Source organism: Seriola lalandi, unplaced genomic scaffold (genome assembly GCF_002814215.2).
Source record: "Seriola lalandi dorsalis isolate HSWRI2012SDOR001 ecotype SW California unplaced genomic scaffold, Sedor1 jcf7180002054948, whole genome shotgun sequence".
NCBI lineage: Eukaryota > Metazoa > Chordata > Actinopteri > Carangiformes > Carangidae > Seriola > Seriola lalandi.
In genome coordinates, this window is record NW_019525499.1 from 761665 (window position 1) to 786075 (window position 24411).

The 24411-nt window shown below is 40.6% G+C and overlaps 1 protein-coding gene across 1 annotated transcript in view; it reads left to right on the forward strand.

Moving 5' to 3' along the window:
- camkmt (calmodulin-lysine N-methyltransferase) overlaps nucleotides 1-24411 on the forward strand; it is a 107439-nt gene that overhangs the window by 59351 nt on the left and 23677 nt on the right. Inside the window, exons 4-7 of the mRNA XM_023394430.2 lie at nucleotides 11320-11380; nucleotides 12893-12944; nucleotides 18395-18458; nucleotides 21760-21826. Coding sequence (XP_023250198.1) covers nucleotides 11320-11380; nucleotides 12893-12944; nucleotides 18395-18458; nucleotides 21760-21826 — 244 coding nt within the window. The remainder of the gene's footprint in view (nucleotides 1-11319; nucleotides 11381-12892; nucleotides 12945-18394; nucleotides 18459-21759; nucleotides 21827-24411) is intronic.

The window sequence follows — 24411 nt, forward strand, 5'->3', positions numbered from 1 at the left end:
CCAAAAAAAAAACAACAACAAAAAAAAAAACAACAAAAACAAAACTGTACTGGCTGTTTAGATTGACACACATATAATAGAAACATTAACCAATGAGGTGGCAGGTGGCAGAAACAATCTCACCATCAAGGTCAACGTAGTACTTGAAAGCTTTGGACCTTCATGAGCAGATGGAATTTTCTCATTGTCTTTGAACAATTGAACAACATTAAATAAAAAAGAATAGATAAGAATAAATAAAATTAGGATCCCTTAAATCAAATAATTATATGGACAATACCATTGCATGCAGGAACTGAAATGTACATATGACATTGCACATATCTTCCCACTCTTCACTAGATAGGGTTAAACTAGGGTTATAGGGTTATATCCATTATTTTACTGGTAGGTTGGTTATACATGACCTTGAATCTCATCTTATTTTATCAAAAGTCTTTTCAAAGTAAGCAATAAATACAAGCTCAGATTTTCATATAGTTTATAATATCAAGAAGATTTTATCACCAGTAAAGCTATTCAATCATATTTTATAGTATCACCAGTAATTCTTTTTATTCTCAATGCAATACATTTAGAGAGGAAGAGAGTATCACAGCAGAGCAGTGTCAGTGGTCTCCAATGTTTCATATAAATACGGGTCTTTATACTGCCCCTCTGGGTCTTGCTTTAGGAGTAGTGACGATGCCCTCTTTCTGCGTGTCTGATAGAATTCCCTGAGTAAAAGAGGAGTGAAAAGATGCCATCACCTCAATAGGAATGCCGTCCATCCCAGGTGATTTACCAGAGGGGAAAGAGTAGATGGCATCAATTAATTCTCTTTCTAAAATTTCACCTTCACAACTTAATTGCATATGTATTGAAAATATATGATCATAGTTCACCCAAAAATAACCAAAAAATAATTCAGTATCATAGGCAGAGAGGCTTTAGCTCCCTCTCGAGAGAAAATAAAGCTTTGAAATAATCCACCTCCTCACATAATGTTTCCTGTGGAGATGGAAGTACAACGCCATTTGTGGTACACCGGTTCATTATGTTTTTCTTGGCAGAATGGCTTTGATTTAATCTTAAAAAATGAGCAGTGCATTTCTCCTCTTTTTCCCTCCAAGTGGCTCAAGATCTATTGATAATACAATTTAAATGGCCACAGTAAATTCTCCTGTTCCAGTTGTTTTTTTGTTATTAGATAAGTTGTTTGTATGGAATGCAATTGAATTTCATCCAGCCATATATTCAGTTCATTTATCTCATCCATTAAACTCGTCTCCTTCATCAGATAATTGTTTTCGTTTCCATAACCCCTTCTTAATGGCGTGTCCTCTAAAAGCACATTTAAAGGACTCCAGGACATTTTTTGTGCACTTTAAAGACTTTTAGTTCATTTTGGCTGAAGAGCTGCAATGATTAGTCAATCAATTGATTAGTTGGTCAACAGACCACCTTGAATATAACAGACATTTTTCACTATTTGTTGCAGCACTATTCGCAAGTTGGCATTATATTAGTACTTTTACAATCCAGACCATCATAGGTCAGAAAACATTTCAATTTTTACCTCCACCAAGGAGGTTATGTTTTCAGCCATGTCAGTTTTGTTAACAGGATTATACAAAAAGTTCTGAACCGACTCCTTACATTTTGGGGCATATCCAGATCATTTACTATGATGACTACTAGAAGGTCAACGCTCTCTGATTTTCTGGTTTTAATTATTTTGTAGGAGTTGAATTTAATATATAGTGATGCATTATATCTTATATTCATTAAAATTGTAAATTGAAGAGAAACAAACCAGTGATCACTCAGGTAACACCAGACCAGCTGACACAGCTTCAGGTATTGTTTTGTTCTTGACTTCCACAATCTCATTTATTTGGAGATGGGGCTCATGTTTTTTAGGCAAAGCCCACACAGGGCACCAATTTTAGCTGAAACAGGTGCTTTTGATGTCAAATAGGGTGACACTTGTATTAAAATGACTAGGTGGTAAAAATTTCTATCCTACCTATCATCAGACCTCACAGTAACAGGGTACTGACAGTGAAACCAAAAAAGGGAACAGTTTTCAGTCAGATATTCTTTTAATTTCAAATTGAAGATAACACATCATATTGGTTCACATTCAGAGAGAACAAGGCAGGGCGAAGGCAGGGAGGGGCTCAGTGGCAGCTGTCATGTTTTCTTATATTGCTTTATTCTTTCTCCATGATCCAAGAAACAAGAACCTCTCATCAGTCATTTTAATCTCAACTGTCCTATTCATCTCCTCCCTGCACCCTTTTCTCATTTCCTACCTTCTTTTCTCCTCCTCTATCTCCTTCCCGTTGCTGACTCCTCCCTCTCTCCTGGCCCCTTCACCCTCCCAGTCTCTCCTCTTTTTTACTCACACTATCCCAACTCTTTTCTCCCTTTCTTTCTTTCGCTACTCTCTATCCTTCTCTTCTTCAGTCCCCTCCATTTCCCTCCCTTTCTCTTTCTGCTGTCCTAATTGTTTATATACATTAACATTCAAGAAACTAGATAGCTTGGTGCAGGTGACACCCTGTAATTTGACATCCTTGCCTTTCTCCAAGGAAGGAGAGAGATGCAATCTATGGCAATCTACATTGTGTGTGTGTGTGTGTGTGTGTGTGTGTGTGTGTGTGTGTGTGTGTGTGTGTGTGCGTGCACGCAGTGTAATCTGGGGTTGTCACATGGCCCCATGCCACTCTCCGTATGCTAATCAATGAATGAAGCTCTGCAAAGCTCTCGTCTGCCAGCTAAACCCCACACCTCAGTGCTGATATGTCTATTAGCCACATGTCAAACTCCCTCTTTGTTTCTGCCTTCCCCTGTCTCTCCCCACATCTCATTGCCTCCTCTCTCATCCGATCGTTCCTCCTCTCTGTAATTCTCTGCCACTGTATCTCTGTCACTCCCTCTCTCATATTTCTTTTTCCACACTTTATTTGACTCTCCTCCTGTAACCCTCACTTCCCCTGGAAACTGGCTCTGTACTGACAATGGTTGCGCACCAGATGTAATTTCATCAAGTGCACTCTCTGCCTCCATTCACTGTCAATGAGAAGTGCAGTACATGATGGGATAGGTGGTGAAGGAAGCCAGTTTATGATTAAAAAAGAGTTGATAAACATTGATATTATGTAAACTAGAACATGAGTTAAAGCTAGAGAACCCTTTTTTTTGGCCTGCTTTTAAAAAAGAAGGTGATGGGAATAAAAAAGGAAAGATGTGTAGATTTAGTAAAGCATATCACCTATTTTTATTGGTTTATAAGGGTTGGTATTATTTAGACTGACCAATACTGAATTTTTGTGGCCAATACTGATATCCTTCCGAGAGTTCTAAAACTGATCACATTATATTGTCCAGTTGTTTGGGTTTTTTTCTTTTTTTTTTTCCAAATTGAAGACTTAACATAAGCAAAGAATGTTGATTATCTTGATCAATCACTTTGGTGAATGGGACATTTTACATTGAGAAACTCAACTTGTCAGTGGTTAAATGTTTCTAAATGATCTCAGACCCAGTTTGGCATTTCTGTACTGCAATTCCTTGTCACCTTTAGGCAGATACTTACAGGCCGATTCAAGCAATATTACTTTTATTGGCTGATAGGACTTGGCCAATCGGTCTAATGTTGTGAAACATTATCTGAAGCAGGTACTGCAGTAGTGTCCACTGCAACAGTAACCATCAGATGGTATTCAGGAAAAGAGTCATGTAGGCAGACATGCTGACAGACAGGTAGAGGACAGATAAAATGTTATGTTGCTGTGCATTTGTTTCAATACCTTTGCAAGCTTTAAGACACGATGACAGACAGTTACACAGACAGATGGACAGACAGGCGGGAACCAGGAAGACAAGAAGGCAAGCAGACAGTTAAAGGGGCAGTTAGACAGGCAGTTATCCCTGGCATTTTGCAGCAGATAAGTAAGCTATCAAAGGAGGGGGATAAATAGCAGAGTAAAGATTGGTCCCGGCCCCCTCAGAGAGGAGCGGGGGGCCACAATGCAGGCGTGGTGGGCAGATAGCCCCCTGCTCTCATTATACTCTGCCTAATCCAAAACGATGTTTACTCAGGGAGAGAGAGAGAGAGAGAAGGGCCACGCTTATCGAAGCCTCGCACGGTCCTCCGAGCATGTGTGCAAGTGTGCGCGCGCGCGTGTGTGTTTGTGTGATTGTGTGAGTGTGTGTGTGTGTGTGTGTGTGTGTGTGTGTGTGAATGCGCGTTAAAATGAGCCTATTCCAATGGAAAAAGGGATCAGGAGTGTCTCCAAGGCAGACTCTGTTGGCTAGAATGTCGATGCTTATCACACACTGCCTGGCTCTTCTGGTGAAAGGCGAATACTATTAAACTACTAATAACTATAAACTATAAACTATTTACCTCGAATTTACTATTTACTATTTACTATTTACTATTCAAACATACTTCTAAAGAACAGTATTGCAGTTGTTAGTTTGGTGTGCCTAGCCACCTCCCAAATGCATGTTTTGTTGTAGATTGATAGTGTTTTGTATGATAATGTATATCAAAATGTCAGTCCCAGAATGCACAGCAGTCTGGAAAACAGACTTTTGCTGTTGTGTATCATTCAATATCAAAATACAGAGTCCAAACCGTAAAAGTGTTACCTTTGACAAAGTACCATATCTTTTTGTCACAGAGATCTGACTGTTTGTCAGTTTAACCTCTGAGCTACCAGTGGTAACACAAAGTAGATGCAGAAACTGGCTCTTTCACGCCTCAGTGCGGTACCATGAGCACACGCACATGTGCATACCCATACTCACAAATGCACACATTTTTTACCTCTGTGCACAATCTTCTTCAATCTGTCTCTGTCGTCTCACACACATGCAACACACACACACACGCACAAACATCAGCTCTTTGGTCTTGTGAACTGTGTGCACCCTGTCTAGGCTGGCCCGGGTAATCCTGGCCTCCACTAAAGTAGCCGTGTGAGAGGACAGATTGTCAGTTGATCATGGCCAGCAGAGAGCCTTATCCCTTATTGGATCGGCCATGGAGGAGGCTTAGGAATTATCTGAGGCCTCGCTTAATGTGGAGACGGATCACCGCCAGAGAGCCACGGAGCCTGAAGACACGCTGGGCCTGAAGGGAGAGAAGGGTGTGTGTGTGTGTGTGTGTGTGTGTGTGTGTGTGTGTGTGCATGAGAACAAAACCAACAGAGAGGTGTGTGTTTGTGTGTATCAGTATGTAATAGTGATAGAGTCGTGTGTGTGTGTGTTTTTGTGGGTGTGTGTGTGTGTGGGTGTGTGTCTGCACAAAGCAACATCACGGCCCACTTAACCCCATCTTGACACCTCTCTCTCATTCCCCTTCTGTGCTTAGTCTATTTTTTTGCCACCCATTCCTGTCCTCCATCCTCCCTCCCTCCTATGACTCCTCTCATCCCCATTCCTCCTCTTTCTCCTTGTCACTCCTCTCTCTGCTTTTCTACCCAACCGTTCTCCAGCCCATCGTATGCACCCTATCTTTCATTTTGCTTTGACTTCCAACTGACTTTCTCCCTCCTCCTCTCTCCATCATCTCCCTTTCTATTGCTCTTTGTCACTGCTCTTCTGTTCACCTTTTCCGCATTCTCCTCTTCATTGCTGCATCCCTCTCTGCTCTGATCACCTTCCTCCTCCTTGTCTGCTCCTCTTCTATCTCTTCCTCTTCTCACCTTATCCCCTCAGCCATGGGAATGCCTTCATAGCCTTATACAGTAACATTCTCCCCTTCGCAGGAGACCTGACAGTGGCTGAGGAAAGAAGGGACATTTTATTTCCTGAAGAAAAAAAAAAAAAACAGACCTAGAATGCTGTTTTGTTAAGAAAAACCAAAGCCGTCAGAGGGCCTTGTGAAACTGCAAACACAGCAGCTGGCATCAATGTGTTTTATTGAACCATGAAGCAAACACAGTGGTCATCTCCAGGTTTGTATGTAAACTGATCTTTCTGATGGTAAATGCAGAGTTGTCAGAGATAATTTAGAATATGTCAGACCTACAAAAGACCACCTGTCCTTTAATATTTGGATGTGAGGAGTGCTTGAAATTTGTAGACATTGAAATAGAGTGAAAAGCAGCAATCAATATTCTTTTATAGCACCAGTCCACCTCAACAGATTCTGTTATCTTTTCAATGAAAGTGTTCAGGCTCTGTTTAATTAGTTTGTCGTACTGAGAACAGAGTTATGGCTTCATCCCAAGAACTTTTGGCTTAGCTTGGCTTGGCTAGTCAGCTATTTTAGGTTGCCTCTCCTGAAATAGTACCTGGATCCCCGTCAGATATTTGAAATAGTCCTTTAGTTAATCCCATCTCTGCTGGCTGATCCCTGGCCCAGGAACACCTTGGGATCTCCCAGGAAGACTTGGAAGAAGTGGGTGGGGATAAAGATGCCTGGGTTACTGTGTTACCTTTCTTAGTCTGCTGCCAGCATAGCCCAGTTCTGGAGCAGCAGAAAACAGAGCAAGGGGTGGATAATTCCATCCCTGTGCATGTGATTACTGACAGCTACTGAGGCCAGATTAGCACTGCCATAAGTCCTGGAGTTCCCAGGGTCGGACCCAGGTCACCATGATGTGGAGGGATGAGGGTTTAGGACGATGGCATTATACTGTAGTTTCAATAGATACTGTAGCTGCAGCCAAGAAATTTGATTAGTTCTGCACACGTCCTACCACCAGTACTTGTAAAATTATGAGTTTATAAAACACACCAGGAACAAAGCATGTCTGTAGGACTTGTATCTAACCAAGCACTCAAGAAATACATGGACAGCATGCAACTGGTTACAGCTGTTTTGTCTCAACCCTAGGTCTTCATTAGATATAATACCATAGAAAAAAAGGTGTATAACGATCTATTTAGAGGTATAATGGCCTTTTCTGCCTCAGCAACTTTGGCAGATACAATTGAGATAACATGATCTCAATACACTTATCCTTGAGAAAAATAAGCACTATAATTATCATTGGTTTGCAGATCCGTTGTACAGTTTCTGCTTCATTGACTGATATTTTTCAGTACTTTAAGTTATCACTGATCTATCTTTGGAAACAAAGTTGTTTAATTACTTTTCAGCCAGAAAACTGCCTTCACTTAAAAAGTGTCAAGTAACAAGTCATAAGTAATAAAATAATATGTCCTTCACATGAAATTGGTTCGAACTCTGATAATAAAAATAAAGATAATAATGCTGCCACACAATAAAAATAAAACATTTGTTCTGTCCATAGAAATTGCTCTTAGGTTATATGTATATATATATGCAGGTTGCCTGTACATAGACTTTAAAGTGTGCTTTAAAATAATAATAATCTTTATTTATAGAGCACTTTTTAAAATCCATACTACAAAGTGCTTGCCATGGCAGACATGGTTTCATAGAAAAGAAAAACCGACAAAGTAATTAGGTGTATAAAAACCAATACAGAGTCATTTAAAAAGAAAAAACAGGTCAAGGGAAAGTAAAACCTAAGTAAAATCAGGAATTCCAATAAAAAAATTTTAAGAAGGGATTAAAGGAGGTCACAGACTCAGCAAACCTGATTTTCCTCAGGCAAATTGTTGCCCAGCCTCGGGACCCAAACACTCTGTCACCTTTGAATAACATAAAACAACATAACAATAAAACAGTGAATACAATTACATGTTTTCATGCCTCTCAATGGCATGAATAAGACACTCCATAGGGCAAAATATTTTGCAGAAGTACAATTGGCAAACCCTCACCTGTACAAAAAGGAACACATGTGCAACAGACATCCAAAGCCCCGCAGTACAACATGCACAGCGTCCGGTTCAAAGGATTTAATTGTTCCTGCACCAGCAGTAGCAACCCAGAGGCGAGTTAACCATCTTTTTAGCACACAACCCCAATATGCCACACATATTGTTTTCGGGGTAACACCATTGACAAGGTTTAGTGCTTGGGACTGATAACTATATTAAGCTGACACACAAACACACACACACACACACACACACACACACACACACACACACACACACACACAGACACAGCAACACTGCTTCCTTTTCTCATCTAGTAATTGAAGGTGAGAAATAATTTCATTATCCTCAGGAAGAGTAATCTGCTCTCTACTCCTGATCCCTTCATTTCCTACAGTGCACCTCAACCTGGGAGGCAAACACACACCAACAGGCACCGCATACTTATCACACATGCATGCGCACACATGCACAAACACACAGACACAAACACCTTGCACACATTGCTCCTGTCACCCTGGGCTATTAATGTTATTGGAGTTGGGGATTAACCATCAGATTCACATATGCTTTTCAAAGCTTTATTACTTAGTGCTGTCTGTCTTGCTCTCTCTTGCACACATGAATGTGTTCACACTCACCTGCACACACACAGGCACATAACTTTCGTGGACAGAAACAGGCTCTGAGTAGAGGATATGACAACATGGCAAGGCATATCAGGTTTTAGCACTTTACATGATTGTGAATGGACTAAACAATGTTATCTGGTATTATTATTCTTGATATCATAATCACAGATGGCCTTGAGGCATCTTGGTTTAACACATACAGATGTGCACTCTCTTTTAGGGATGTGTAGACACCCCAAAAGGAAAAAAAGAAGAAGGTTTTTTTTTTTTTTTTTTTACCCCTAATCCTCCCCCTGTGGAGATGAAAGATTAACTCAACCCACACAGCTCACATATTAGAAGCCACTCATGACTTGTAGACATCATCAGAAATCAACAGCAGGACGAAAACCGAAAGAAACTGCAGATGCGTGTGTGTGTGTGTGAGGATCATCATTTTTCCTCTTCTGCTTATGTTGTTAGATGGTGGATCACACCCAGTTTAATGTTGCATTACCACCCTCTACTGTTCATCTACCCAAGATGCTTTGGGTGGCCCCTTGATGTCAAGTGTCATGGTGACACACATCTGTGGACATAGTGGGGAGGGGCTAAAGTGTCATTTCACAGGGCAAAGGTTTGTGTCGGGCTGCCATTATGTTTCACATGAGCAAGCAATCTGAAGGGGAGGGGTCACAGTTAACAGGGGGGAGGGAAGAATCATGATGCAGCTTCAGACACACATTACCCCACACACACACACACAGTTTAGAGGGGTCCCAATTCCACTTACACATATAAGACTTGACAACGGCATCTAAAATCTGCATTACGATGAATTGACAAATGTAACAATGAGTATTTTTTAAATTCATCAATACACGACATTTCCTTCATTGTGCCATCTTACTTTTTATGTGTCTGGATTAACTACACTATGACGAGTTAAAGCATGAACCGGCTCTTCCGTTGGTTTATTAGTTGTTAGTTGTTTTTATTTCATAAGCTCAACTATATTGGATCCAGGCAATTTATTTGTTGAAAATTTGGATGAGAGTAAATTTAGCAATAAAGATTTTAATGTTGCTTATTTAATGAATGTGGTTCATTGTTTAGCCTCACAAGGTTACAAGGTTAGGGATGTTCTGTATTCTTCTTCTTGTCCAAAGCCATCAACAAGCCACACCAATGCACTGGATGACATTTTACTTAGACTTAATTTCCCATGAACCATTCTGCTGGTGTAGATATTCCTTATTGCACCAAATGTTTATTGATTCTCACTGAAAATACTTCCCAACAAATACACTGCTTACTCCGTTTTGTCTAACATTTGCCAAAACTTGTGGTGTGACCATTGTACTTGGCCCTTTAAAAAAAACCAATTAACCTTTGCCCTATTTTTAGAGATTAATGTCTTTAGTAGTATCAAATCCTTTAAATATCCTTTAAACACTTACTCAGTGAGAATGAAATATCTTAGATTATGAAACATGATAAAATAAAAATATTTACGTGAACGTGATGAGTTTTGTGTGCTGTGAGACAAGCACTTGGCTGAAGGGGAGTAACAGATGAAATTCAAAATGTCACATTATTTAAGCCTTATATGTCTTGACATTCTGTAGACACATAGTATAGCTACTCTTGCTGTCAATGTATTTGTATGTGTTTGCGTGCGTGTGCTATATGTGTGTGTGTGTGTGTGTGTGTGTGTGTGTGTGTGCTGTCAGGCCAAGACGTAGAAAGCGTGTTTTTTTCTAATGGGGAAAAGGAATATTTGGACATTTTATCAATAGGCATTATTAAATCCTGCTTGCTTGAGCTAATCTTGGCGGACCGGAGCGAGAGGGAAGAGAGAGAGCTTGAGCGAGCGAGAGAGATAGACACAGAGAGGGAGAGTGAGAGAGCAGTGATGTCTGCCCCATGAGGTGAAGAGAGACCGCCTGTAAGCTGCTTATTATATCGACTACCACCTTTTCTCTCTCCTCCTCTAACCCTCCCTTCCTGCCTCCCCGGTTTTCTCTTGTTACCTCGCTCATTTTCTATCTCTGTCTCTCTCCCTCGCTCGCTTTCTCCAACTCATTCTATATCCCCTTATTCTTTTTTCTCAACAACTCCTTCATATAAACACAGACACACACACACACACGCACACATATAGATGTATATGCGCAGACACACACAGACGGCACCAAGCTGAACCTTCTTGTTCAAAGCCAGGAGCAAAAAGCTGAAGTTTTATTCAAATGAATGTTTACTTCTTCTACTGCCAAGATGTGTGTATTTGTCTGTGGGTGTGTGTGTGTATGTATGTGTGTGTGTTGAGAGAAAGGAAAAATAGCAGCAAGTATGCAAGTGTGTGTGGGTACGTGTGTGTGTGTGTGTGTGTGTGTGTGTGTGTGTGTGCGTGTTAGTGTGTGTTACATGCACAGCAGAAGGAGAAGGGCTGACAGTAGGTGATAAGCCAGACAGGCCTGCACGCTGTGATTATCACCCACCGGACCCCCTGTCACACACATAAACACACACACACACACACACACACACACACACACACACACACACACACACGCACACACACACACACCCTTGTATAGACGGTGCCCAATGAGAGAGTGTGTTGCAAGGATTTAGGATAGACAGACGGACAGACAGACAAACAGAGACACAGAAGCCTTGGATCACAGGCAAGGTGGAAACCACAAGAGAAGCAAATGAACACAGACTGGAAATGACAATGAATCCAATTATGTTTCACTGAACGCTCATTGTTTCTATTTCACTTTTCTATCAATATTAATGTGTTTTGATGTTTAGACACGGGAATCAAAGCAGGGTGTCACACTAGAGACGCTCGATAAATGTTTGCAAATAAATATCTGTTGCTGAAATGTAACATCAGTCGGGCGTTATGAGTGAATAACCCAGTGTTGCTCTCTTTTTGACTTAGGTGTGTGGCCGTCTGAAGAGGTGATGGCTCATTACTGCCTGCAGAAACGTCACATGTTCAAGTGAGTTATTCCTCTCTTTTAACTTGCTCACTCCATCGTCATCCACAAAACAAAGACAAACAGCTGTGATCAATTACATACATGTAGATTACAACATGTATGTTGTAATCTTGTTTTTAATATTGTATATAAACTTTTGTTTGCACGTTGGGGTACATTATTATCTAATTCAGATTTCCCATAAGAGTTTTTCATTTTTTTGTAAGAGTTTGACATCAGTAAAACATTTACCACCTAAATTTAGAGATGTTTTTGTTATTGTGAGCAAGTCAGAAAGATGCTTGGCAGCACATAATGGCCTTCTTTCAACCATGTTTTATTTCACATGAAACTTGCTGCATGACAGGAAATTGCTTTATGATACAAAACAGGGAGAGGGCCATCATTCTTCCGGCGCAAAATTATTACAACTACCAGTAGAGAAAGGCTGGAAAACTCGCTTTGAAAATGTTTCTCCTCTTCAGCAAAATTAAAGAGAAAATTGAAAATACAAATTACTATCAGTGAGGTGGAGGGAGGTGAAGTTACAACGGCCTGGGAATGCTAACAGATAGCTGTTGTGAGATAAAGGTGTCCATTTCATATTTTATCGAATATAATTACACCAAAATATATCAATTCTTCTACATTCCTTTGTTAATCTACGTCATTGAGACAGTAAGTTTAAAAATGTTGTTCTCAGAGAATCAGTCAGCGCCACCTCTTTACTGGGAATCCCTCTCATTTAAATGTGACTGGGACCCGCCGTAAAGGCGGGATACCGGTGTCGCTCTGTACCTTTCCATGCCACGCTGCGTTGTTCTGTGCTGCTCTTTCGCCTGCTCCCATCTGCTGAGCACTGGCCTGCCCTGCAGCACAGGGCTGAAAAGCACCCAGGCACCTTTGATTTCCACTCAAGGTGGAACATCAACCTTTGATTTCCTGTTTTAACATTCAAGAGGCGGGAGGCGAGGAAGAGAGGGGTATTGATCAGAGCAGCATAGTGAAGGTCAGAAAGAGAGGGAGGGAGGCAGGGAGGGATGAAAGAGGACAGGGGTAGAGATGGAGGGGAAGGGGAGATGAAAGGAGGAAGAGGATGGAGAGAGGGGTTGAATGAGCATGCAAGCTACAGGATTGTGTGTGTGTGTGTGTGTGTGTGTGTATGTCTGTGTGTGTGCGTGCGTTTGCGTGTGTGTGAGAGAGAGAGAGTGAGTGTGTGTTTTCTCAGATTTCCTGCTGATTGAGCTTGTGCTTCTCAATGTTCAGTATTCAGCTTTCAGGTTGATGGTTGAATTGATATTTCTAACCCTGCTGTGTTTACTGTGTGTGTGTATGTGTGAGTGTGTATATGTACATCTGTGTGCTTCCACTGTAGAGCGTGTATGTGTGTGTGTGTGTGTGTGTGTGTGTGTGTGTGTGTGTGTGTGTGTGTGTGTTACCACTTAAATTTTGAAACATTTTGAAACTGCTAGGTTTGGCTCAGCAAGGTGAATCTCACTCCCACTCGTCTCTCTCTTCTTCTCTGTGTCTCAGGGGTGCAGTGTGTGAGTTAGGGGGAGGTATGACTTGTCTTGCGGGGCTCATGGTAAGTGACACACACACACACACACACACACACACACACACGCACAAAGACACACTCACACTTTTAGAGAAGTGACTTAGCTTCCCTAATGAAACTGTCCGTCACCAATCAATACACAGATAACATGTGCCTCCATACCTGTTCATATCCAATATCATTCATTTTTTGTGTGCCTGTATATGTCACAAGCATACACACTTCATACTCTTTAGCCACATTAACAGTTGGTCATATATCACTGAAGTCACATTCACAGAACATCATATGCCTGTAGCTCCTCCATGGTTGAATAACTCCTAAAATTATGAGTTGTCTCCCAAGTCTAGGAATAATTTACAAAGTATGTTAGTACAGAAACAAGCTCCTAAATCTGTAAAAAGTTGGAGGTAATCCAAGGACTTCTAAATTAGGAAGACCTTGTCATTTTACTGATTTTTGGCAATTGTCACCAAAAGTGGCTCCATGATTTCAAAAATTATAAGAATGACCTTTTTCAAGAGGGTTTTATTAAGTAGAACTATAAGTTAAAGGTCTACTGTGTCATATGTAAGGATGACAGACATTGCTAAATTACCTTGTAGTTGCTTTGATTATGAAGATGTGTTAGCAGGAATAAATATCAGTTTCAACAAGCACACAGCTGCTGGATGGATTCTGGAGTATACTTAACCCTGTTGCCAAGTTTCAAGGCTGAACTTCCAGTATCCTGGGAGGCTTCATGTCCTTGGTGGACCGCAGTGGTGGGAGACAGTCGCTCCCATGTCACAGCCACACTTTTAATTTATTACACTGTATGTAAGATCACATATTGTTTGATTATTTTCTTTATCAATTAGCTTTCATTTGTATTCTGTTTTAAATTATATTGATACCTTGATTGTTAATATGGCAACAGGGCTTCCACTTCTTACTGCTGTATTTCTATCATGACTCAAGCAACGCAGAATCAGCTAAGGCCATTCATTAAAGACAACATTATCCATAACAACAAGGTCAACCATACTTTTTCTCAGAGACAGAGTTTTCTACTCGGTAAAAGGTTTAATTTTGGTAGACTCTATGATAAGATAAAATACTTTGTCAATGTGCTCCAGGATTTCTTTCAATACCAGGCTATAGAAAGAATAGCCATGTACAACCCTGTGTGAATATATGGCAGTTTAGATGTTGGTTGTGTTACATGTGGCTGTAGTGTTTAACTCTTTTAGATTTTCTGAACTTGAAAAATATCGTAATGTGTTCGGATGTGACGCCAGTTTTTAGGATAAATTAAAGATTATTTTTGCATATATTATAAGTTGAATATATGCCTTTCTTTTTCTTTATCAACATACACATACACACAAACACACACATACAGTCACCAGACCACCCAAGTAGCGACATCTAGCCAAATGGACTAGCTACAGGCTTAAAAGCTGTCCTGCATTGACATCACAAACACACACACACACACGCTCACACACACACACACACACACACACACACACACACACACACACACAGTGACACACTCAGATATACCTCAGTCTGTTAGCCATAGGGTTTATTAGCCAGGGTCTTAAGGGCCCCTCCACATAGCAGGCGTCAGTGTCCCATCGATCCGTGTGCGTATGTGTGTATGTGTGTGTGTGCGTGTGGCGCGTATGTGTGTGTGTGTGTGTGTGTGTGTGTGAAAGCCTGGTTTTATCTCCTGGCAGTCAATACACCATGTTTTGACATTGGTGGCTTGAGATGGAATCCTTCCTTCACACCTCTCCTTTTCCTCCTCCCTCCTTCATCCGTCACTGACACCACATTCAAGATTTTTTTTTTCTCTGCTGTCCATGTGAACAGTTAATTAATTATTCCTTTAGTTGCTGCATTTTGTCCCTCCCTTCCACCCTGCTTCTTGTCATTCACTCACCTGCTGCTTAAATTCTTTATTTTACGTCATTTTCACACCCTGATTTCATCTCCTCATTTCCTTCTTGCACATCCCCCAGGAGTGTCATGTTGAACTGCACTCTAGAATTTGAGATAATATTAGATAATTAGATTAGATAATTCTTCATCTAATGGTGATGATGTAGACCAAAGGCTTTTAAACAGTGAGGTGTGTCTCCACACAGGGGCATGGGAGGCTTGCAGGGGGTTTGACAAGAGACACGTCTGTGTGTGAACTGCAGCAGCAGACACACAGCCCCTGGCAGCAGTTAAGATACTTTGAAACTCTTGACACCCCACTGCCTCAATTTGCTTAAAAAATTGTACTCCCTCTCAGTCAAATCTGAACACACAGCCGTAATATAACTATTTTTAGATTCAATATGATCTAAACTTTCCAACTATATTATTACTGTATCTCAGATGATCGGTGCAAATAAACATCCACAAATTTTCTTCAGAAAATAAGAAATCAGAAAAAGACACTCCTTAAAATTCCAGAAAATCATGATCCACAGTACCGTACCACATGCAATCAAATGAAAATATGTTACTTTAACATTTCTAGCCTTATCCTCAAATTAGATAAATGAAGCCTCTCTTGGCAGACTTCAAAGCTCATGTCCTGGTCATTTCTTAATCATGGTTAACCCCCTTGAACCCTGGCTATCTACTGTGCTTTGAAAGCTACCATCTATCTCTCACAGTTTGCACTGATAAGCCTGACGGAGGTTTTAGTCCAACCTGGAGACATGGCTCTTTGGCAGGTCAGTTGGCCCGTCCATGACTTGGATCCAAACTGACATAGCTCAAGAACTACTGGATGGATGGCCGTGATATTTTGTTCAGACGTTCACGGTTCCAAGAGAAAGAATCTTATAATCTTATTGATCCGTTCATGACCTTGCTCCACTAGCAGGTCATTTTTTTCTCTTATTCAGTGAAATATCTAAACATTGGTGGATTTGCACAAGATTTGCATCAGAGCATGGTCATGGTTCCCAGGCAATGTATTTTAACAACTCTGGTGATCCTCCAACTTTTCATCTAGTGCCAACAGCAGGCTGACCGTTGTGGTTTGGAGTGAAATATCTCGACAACTATCGGATAGATCTCCATGAAAGTTGGTACAGGCATTCATATTTCCTTAACTTAACTTTGCTGATGTCTTAACTTTTCCTCTAGTTCCACCATTAAGTCAAAATTTCAATTTGTTCAGTACTATATAATACAAGTTTATGCCCAAATACCTGCAAAACTAATGCCACTTATGATGATTTATGATTAGTGCCAATTAACAAACTCTCTCCCGACAGAGATCCGCACATCGTCATCTCTGGACATTTACAAAAAACTACTGAAAACCCACCTGTTCACCAAGGCCTATGGCCTCTAGCTCACTCATCTCCTACAGTCTCCTCCAATCATTGCCTTCCCTATTCTGTCTCATCTTGTTTTCATTTATTGGTTTTATTTATTTATTTTGTGTTTTATTACTCTGTAAAGCCGCCTTGGGTACCTTGAAAGGCACTATAAAAATCTATGTAATTATTATTATTAGCAATATTATCACTATTATTATATTGGCATTTAGCTCAAAGAAAGTTCATGGGTTCATTTGAAGTTATGATACACTACATAACTAGATTAAATAGGACTATGGGACTGTGTGTGTGTTCACAATGCCTCAAACTCCAAAGCCAGAAAACTCACTCCCTCAAACGCTACTGATCTGTAAACTCTGTGAAGAATAAAGCAAATCTCAACATGACCATTAGAATCACATTTACCACTGAACTGTGTAGCTTTTAGACCAAACTTAATGGCAAATACTTAAAACTATTACACGAGACGGCCTGAATACCTCAAGTCAAGGTTCATAGCACTGTAATAATTGAAGCTGAGACAATTGCACTGATCTGCAACGACACACTTATTTTCTCTGTTAATAACTTGGCTGTCAAGTTCAAAACCCCTTCACCTCTCCATGTCTCCATTCTACAGCGCTGCACGTTTTCCCTCTCTCAACTTCTCTGACAGCAAAAAGAGTTCATACAACTCTTTGAAGTATAGGCTATATATAGATCATTTAGTATGTGTCTCATAAGGCAAATGCTTATATTCGTCTTTTTTCTTTTTTCTTTTTTTTTTTTTACCATTTTACCAATTTCCATATTAGACTGTGTCTTTTTCCCTCTCTCCTACTGGAAATCTGCTCCAATTATTCCCATCTCAGCTCTTGTTTCAGATAAGTCCAAAACTGTATTACTCTCAAAACACATAAAATGGTTTTCGGTTCGATGTCGGATTATCAACTTGACAGTGGTGTGCAGTTTGATATTTTAATAATATCTGTTGAGATCAAAATGTTTGTGAGCATTTGAAATTTGAAATCGCCTGACTCCTCGTGTGTGTGTGTAGTGTTGGTGGTGGGTGGCGGGGTGTAGCTAATGGGTTGCCAGGTTGGGCTCTTGATCTTTCAGCTGGATGCTCCGGTTCAGCCTGGAGGTTGCTTCCTCCATTTGAGCAGATGGTGGAACGCGCAGTGTTCAGTGACCCCCCCTCACACACCCTGCAGCACCTGAGCATGTGTGTGTGTCTGTGTGGGTGAAAGCACGCATGTGTGTGTGTTGATTCAGAAATTTTCATACACTGGATATACTAGATCATGTATTTTCTGTATGCCATACAAGTCAAGATTACATTGAATCAGCCATACAGAGTTTGTGCGCATACCAGCACAATAGCTACTTGCACTTACACTCACCCATGTGTTTATGCACACACACACACACACACACACACTTCTTAACAGAAATTGACAGCCTGACACACACTTGCTGATATAAAAAAAGCATCTGCAAAGAAAAGAAAATGTGAAAAGATGAGGTTATAGTAAAGCACACACCTCTCTATCTATATCTCCCTCACACAGAGACGCACAGCGCAGCACAAAGCTTTCTATCCATTCTCCCGTCTCCCTCCCTCTCCCTCTCTTTCTCTTCGTCTCTCACAGTCTGCACTGCAAAGTTATATGAAGGGCATCAGGCAGGCCCGGCGAGCCGAGTGCAGAGTGACAGCGGCGAACGGAGTGATGGCTCGGCCCGATAAACACCCAGCGTCAAATGAAAAGGCTCTGCGCTTGCCATCATCCCCTGTCACAATGCAATTACTGAACAGAGTGATAGCAAGATAGCAGCCCCCACCGCTAGCCACAATGATAAAAGTATTGACTGATTTGATTGAATGATTAAAATAATGCAGACATAAAAATGGGGGTGAAGATAGAGAGGGAAATGGCAGGGAGGAGAGGGAGCAATGGAGAGAGAGGGTGGGGTGGGCCGGGCTGCCAAGAGTAAGGCTTTGTAGATATGGTTATGTCATTATTGTGTGTGTGTGTGTGTGTGTGTGTGTGTGTGTGTGTGTGTTCAGATGTTTGCTTCATCTAAGGGTGCTTTTGGTTTTGTTCTTTTGTTCTGTGTTGTTTCATTTCTCTGTCTCTTTCCTGTCTCTCTGTCTCTCAGGTTGCCATTTGTGCTGACGTGAAGGAAGTTCTGCTATCAGATGGGAACGAGAAGTCCATTCAGAGTATCCTTTCATCGTCCTCTCTCCTTCTCTTTCTGTCTATCTCTCTATCTCTGCCTTATTCCTCCAACTCACATTTATTTATATGCGTTCATATGGATTTGTTTCTGTGAATACTTGTCTTTTCTCTTGGGGTTTCAAATGGCAAATTTGTTGTTAGTTTTTGCATTCCCTTACATAAAAACCACATTCCTTCACACTCGTGTTATGTGTATGGTTTTAGCACGTCACATGTGATAAATTCAAATGATACAGATAAAAAAAAAAAAAGAAATTGAATGTAAAAAATCACATTTAAAAACATCAATTACAGGTGACTTTTTTGTAAGGGACAACAATTCCACATCTAATGTCCCGTTTTTGGGCACATGCCATGAAATCTAACATTTTCACATGTGAAGTGTAAGACTTCACATGTGAAAACATGGATTTCACATGTGCTTTTTGAGCCTGTAACATGTATACATAAATAAAATGATTGCAACTCCACAAGCAGTAATATCTTATTCTCATAGTTTCTGCTTAATCAGTCATAAATCATTGTGCCAGTTGTTATTGCCTATTAAACATCAATAAATCTCAATTGAGGCGTTGTAATCTAAACCATTATTACTGCTAGTGAATTATGATGCCATTTTAATCTCTTCTACACTGTGATCAAGATTAATTTCTCATGTGATCAATTTTTCCAGTGGCCCTGCTTTAGCTTTAAACACAACTCTTTGAGGCTGTATCATAAACTGAAACTATACCATGTACTGTAACCTCTGGGTTTCAGCCCAAGACTGGAGACTGGGATGGAGCGAAGGAAGAATAGCCATCCACCTCTTTTATCTTTAGGCAAAAGCAGCAGATGGGGCACCCACAGTGACAAATATCCAGCACTAGTGCTCAACGTGGCATCTACCAATCCTAGCTGCCCACAGTGCCAAGTTAAGAGCACAGTAATTGCCATCCTGTCAGATTTTGTTTGAGACTTCATCTAATGCTAAGGCTAGGGTTAGGGCTTGATGAGTGTTTTTGAAGCAGGAACAATCAAGGTTTGTTTAAAATGTTTTTGTGTGTGGTTAAGGTTTAGGCCTATAATTAAGTTTTTGGGACAAATCTTTAGGTCTTTTTTTTTTTTTTTGCCAACATTTGTTCTTTGAGTGGGTTATTGATCAACTCTGTCAGCTTGCAAACCATATTGTGCTTTTTTTTCCATTTCACACTTGCTCCTGTCTGATGTCCTCTTGTTTTCCCTCTTTTCTTCCATCTTCTTTCATCATTCCTGTCCTTTTTGTCCCATCCCTCCAGATCTGGCTTTATTCACTCAACAACCATACAGACAAGAAAAGGACGTTCTGACTCGTTACAGTTGTTTCACAAAAGCAGGAAATATAAATACACATTTCTTCCCCATTGACCAACGTGGCACTTCCATATTTTGCTCTGCTCACAATATATCTGTCTCAGCCAGCCACAATGCTCCTTTACTGATCACAATAAGACCAAACAATAACATTATGGAGCCTGTAAAACACACAAACACACACACGAGGGCACACAAACAATACGCCATTGACCGACTGCTTTGTTTCACAGAACAAACACATAGAGAGAATTGTAAGTGAAATCATAGCGAGAATGGATCGAACACACACAGAAATAGAGAGGCGGCGTTGAGAAAGACAGATAATTTGTTCTGGGCTCAGCCAAATTGGCCCATTCACATACTGCAGGCACTATGTGGCATTTCCTCTCACTGAGGAAGCTGTTGGTCTTAGCCTTGTGCTAATAACCACTGTTTGTCTCACATGGCCTTATTGTGCGGCTAGCGTTACAATGGAAAGAGATTGTGCGTTGAGATAGCACTCAGTTATTCAGTGAAACAGATGAGAAGATAATTCAGAGAAAGAACTTGTGAATAGACTCGACATTTAGTTACATATATTCCAGAGAATAGATTTTTCCCATTCCTGCAAAGTTGTTGATCTCATTTGTAGCGCAGGAACGCACTCAAACACACACCATAGAGAGCAGCGACTGTTGCTGTGACCTTGAATACTCATGTTGAAAATCAATTGAAGCGTTCCATTAAGAATGATTGATGCATGTCATTGGCTGTTACTTGTCCGCTACAAGTGATGGGCGCATATATTCCTCCACTTTAATGGTCAAGAATACTCAAATCTCTCTCTCTTTCACTTTTTCGTCTTTATTTCGTTGTGTGTGTTTCCAACTCCTGTGTGTGTTTTTTTGTGCGTGTGCTGACCTCTCCCCGAGTGGTGTGCTAGTGATGAGATTACAGTAAGCTGCTCTGCTCTTCGCCCTGTCACCCCTATGCATAACACACAGATGCACAGGTGTCGAGCATGTCTCTGTGTGTATGTGCACTCGTATATAAATATGTGCTAACCTACATAGTGTATCTGTGTCTGGGCGGCCTCCTTGATTTTGGATTGGCTCTCCAGCTATCAATTCATCAACTTATCACGATCTCCTGCTCTCTCTCTCTCTTTCTCTCTCTCTCTCTCTTTCTCTATCTCTCTCTATCTCGCTCGCTCCCTGTCTTTGTCGATTGGATTTGTCTCAGCTCTTTGCAGGCTTTAAAGACAAGGAAATCCTAATTGAATTGCTTTGCAACTCCACAAGCCAGTGTCTTAATAGACAACTTGACATCAATCGCCCTGCCTTTGTGCGCGTTCATCTGCATGTGTGTGTTTGCGAGAGGGACTGTGTGAGCGTGTGTGTCTGTGGTTAAAAGCCTTCCCATTGATCCAGCTAGAGGCTGCTGTGATCTGCTTCTGCAGGCAGGCTCTCTATCCCTGGAGATCATCTCTGATCATTCATGCTTTCTCTATGAAGATGTTTACCATATATATTTTTACCTAAAGGAAGTCTTACTTAGAGTTTGTGTCTTCCTGAATTTTTAACATGTGGCAATAAGTTTGCATTTGCAAAAATGTTAACTGAATTAGCAAATATGTATTAAATCCACTCTGTGTAGAATTTGATGTGATTATAACATCTTTTAAACAAACAAACAAATAAAACAAACAAATTTTAACTACTTGTGACACTGGGTGCCAGAAATGGAAATTTTCAAATTCTGTACATGGTGGCTTTAGTTTGAATTTATTTAACTGCAAGGATTCAGTGCACATCGATTCAGCAGTGATTTTCGAAACTTTATCTGCTCACACTTCTACTACTACTACTACTACTACTACTACTACTTCATACATTAAGGGATCTTTAAGCCTGCCCTACAACCGAGGATGTAATGTGTGTCCATGATAAATCCTTGACCTTGGTGCATCAGATGTACGAGGGCTGGTCGAGAGAAACAGGCGAGCTGGAAAGTTTGGGTCAGCACATGTATCTGCCAGGTGAGACCATTTTCACAGCTCTTTATGGAAGGATGCATGACTTCTACTCTGTGCTCTTTATCACTGAGGCCAGAAAGAGGAGTGGAAAGTGTGCAGTGCTTGCTGTAGTGTTTAAATGTTTCTCTTAAAAGTGCTCACTTTGATTTGGCCCACACCATACTGTGCTGCAAGCCAACAAGTAAACATAACCTACTGTATGCCATGTAGTGGAGGTTTTTTACAGTGCCTTAAGTGCATACATTTTTAGTTTGGGTGGCCTCAGTGGGAGTATAAATCCTAACCATGGCTGTATTCTAGCAATGCTCGACACAGATACTGTACAGCACAAGTAAACCTCCCTTCTTAATCAAGGAACAACTAAAGCCTGCCTTCTCCCTTGGCCTCAGCAACATCTCTCCAGCAAGTTCAGCACAAATTGGTTCAGTACTTTTTATGTAATCCTGCTGAAACAAACAGTCACGGGTGAAAACACAACCTCCTTGGCGGAAGTAACAACACCAACAAACATAAAAGCTACATGAGATGAAAGTGCATGGTAAGTAAGGCACACAGAAGCAATAGAAATATTTTCCCACAATGGTGCAGTGTGAGAGTGAAATTCTGAGAACGAAAGGAAGATTGTGGTGATTTATAGACAGACATGTATACTGTCCTGTACACCTGTTTTACTGAACAAACACCAAAATGTTATCCACTGAATTATGCTGTGTGTGTGTGTGTGTGTGTGTGTGTGTGTGTGTGTGTGTGTGTGTGTGTGTGTGTGTGTGTGTGTGTAGTAGTTTACCTTTATAGATACCTGATCCTATTCACCACCTGTACAATATTTTTCTTTGACATTTTCACATGATAAATGTGAATTTTTTTTTGTTGAATTTTTTCTATATTTGTTCCAAATATCTGCAAGCGATGGTTTTGGACCAACTTTAGATGGACAACACTTCTTTATTATTTATTATTGTAAAAATCTCTTGTGTTAATTAAATGAAACACTAACTTAAAATACAATCAAAGCAGTTTTTTATCTTGAATGAATGTCAATTTTATAAATTTTCACATCGTTATGTCTCTTAAGTTTTAAAAAATAAATTACAAAAGATCAAACCTTTTTCATTACATACTGCTAAATGGAATATGTGTGTGTACGTGTGTTCACATGCACAGAATCATCCAAGCAAAATGATTCCCTTTGATAGGGAGTTCTCATCCAGAAACCATCAAGAGAACTTTCCACAACACACACACACACACACACACACACACACACACCTCATATGCAAGGACGGGCTAAAACATAGTTAATTGTTGTCCCTGTCTCAAAAAAGGCATTTTGCCACTGACTGACTGTTTTGCTTCCCTACCTCTTCTCCCCCCCATCTCTCTCTCCCTCTCCCCTCTCTCTCTCTCTCTCTCTCTCTCTCTCTCTCTCTCTCTCTCTCCATTTCTCCCTCCTGCACATATTTACACGAGTGGAAGATGGAGTGAAAAAGTAAACGTATAATTAGGCTACATTACTTTGATTGTTTTCTTTTCAGATTATGCCTGCTGTCATCGCTGCACCGCAAGAGAGGGCGAAGGGCACGATGCGATTGGACAAGGGGAGGGAGAGGGAGGGGCGTGTCGCGTGATGGTGTGTGCACGTGCATGCGTATGTGTGTGCGTGTGTTGGGACCTCCTGCCGCGAATCGAGATTGTGTTTCTAGCAGGGCCTAATGTTTTGTTTACTGAGTGTTAATAATGCCTAATTAATAATCCCCCAATCTGCCTGACAGTCTGAGAGAAAGAGAGAGAGAGAGAGAGAGAGAGAGAGAGAGAGAGGGGGGAAAATGGTGTGGAAAAAGAGATGGAGGAATAGTACGCGGTGTCAGCACAGCCTTCACACAATCTGGATCAACCAAATTATAGCCAAAGAAAAAGGAAAACACATCAACCATTGGTAATCTACTTCAAAACAGCACCACGAGGGATCAGTAGAAAATCATAAAAGAAATAAAGACTGACCAAAACCTGGCCCTTAAGACTGGTGAAAACCCAGAGAATGCAGACTGCGCCACTGCTACCAAAAACAAGACACTGAGACAGAGCAACACCTCCTCTTCAAATAGCAAGAATTTGACTCACTCTCCACCAAACTGCCAAACCAAAGCGTAATACTTATTTTTGGAGGAAACTGATAATTGCCATAGAAGCATCAAAATATGTTTAAACCTGAGGGGAAACCAGCAGAACATCTGTCCCCGCTTTTTAATTTAATTTAATCTATTTTCTTTTTTGATTCTCACTATTTCCAAACTATAGCTCATTCTATCATATATATTTTCTTTTTTCTTGTGTTTCTATAATGCATATAAGATTTTATGGTGTATATTTTATAGCAATGTGCAAACTATTGTCTTTTTTTTCCCTACATTCTGAATTACTAATCTTGTAGTGTAAATCATGTGCAACCTCTTTGGCAATGATCAGGCCAATAAAGTAAGAATAGAGAAGAGGACAGTGTGGCGATTGAATATGAATTTGGTCCTCCTGAGTGTGAGAGAGAGTGTGTGTGTGTTCACATGGTATAAATGTCAAGTGTCATGTCAGAA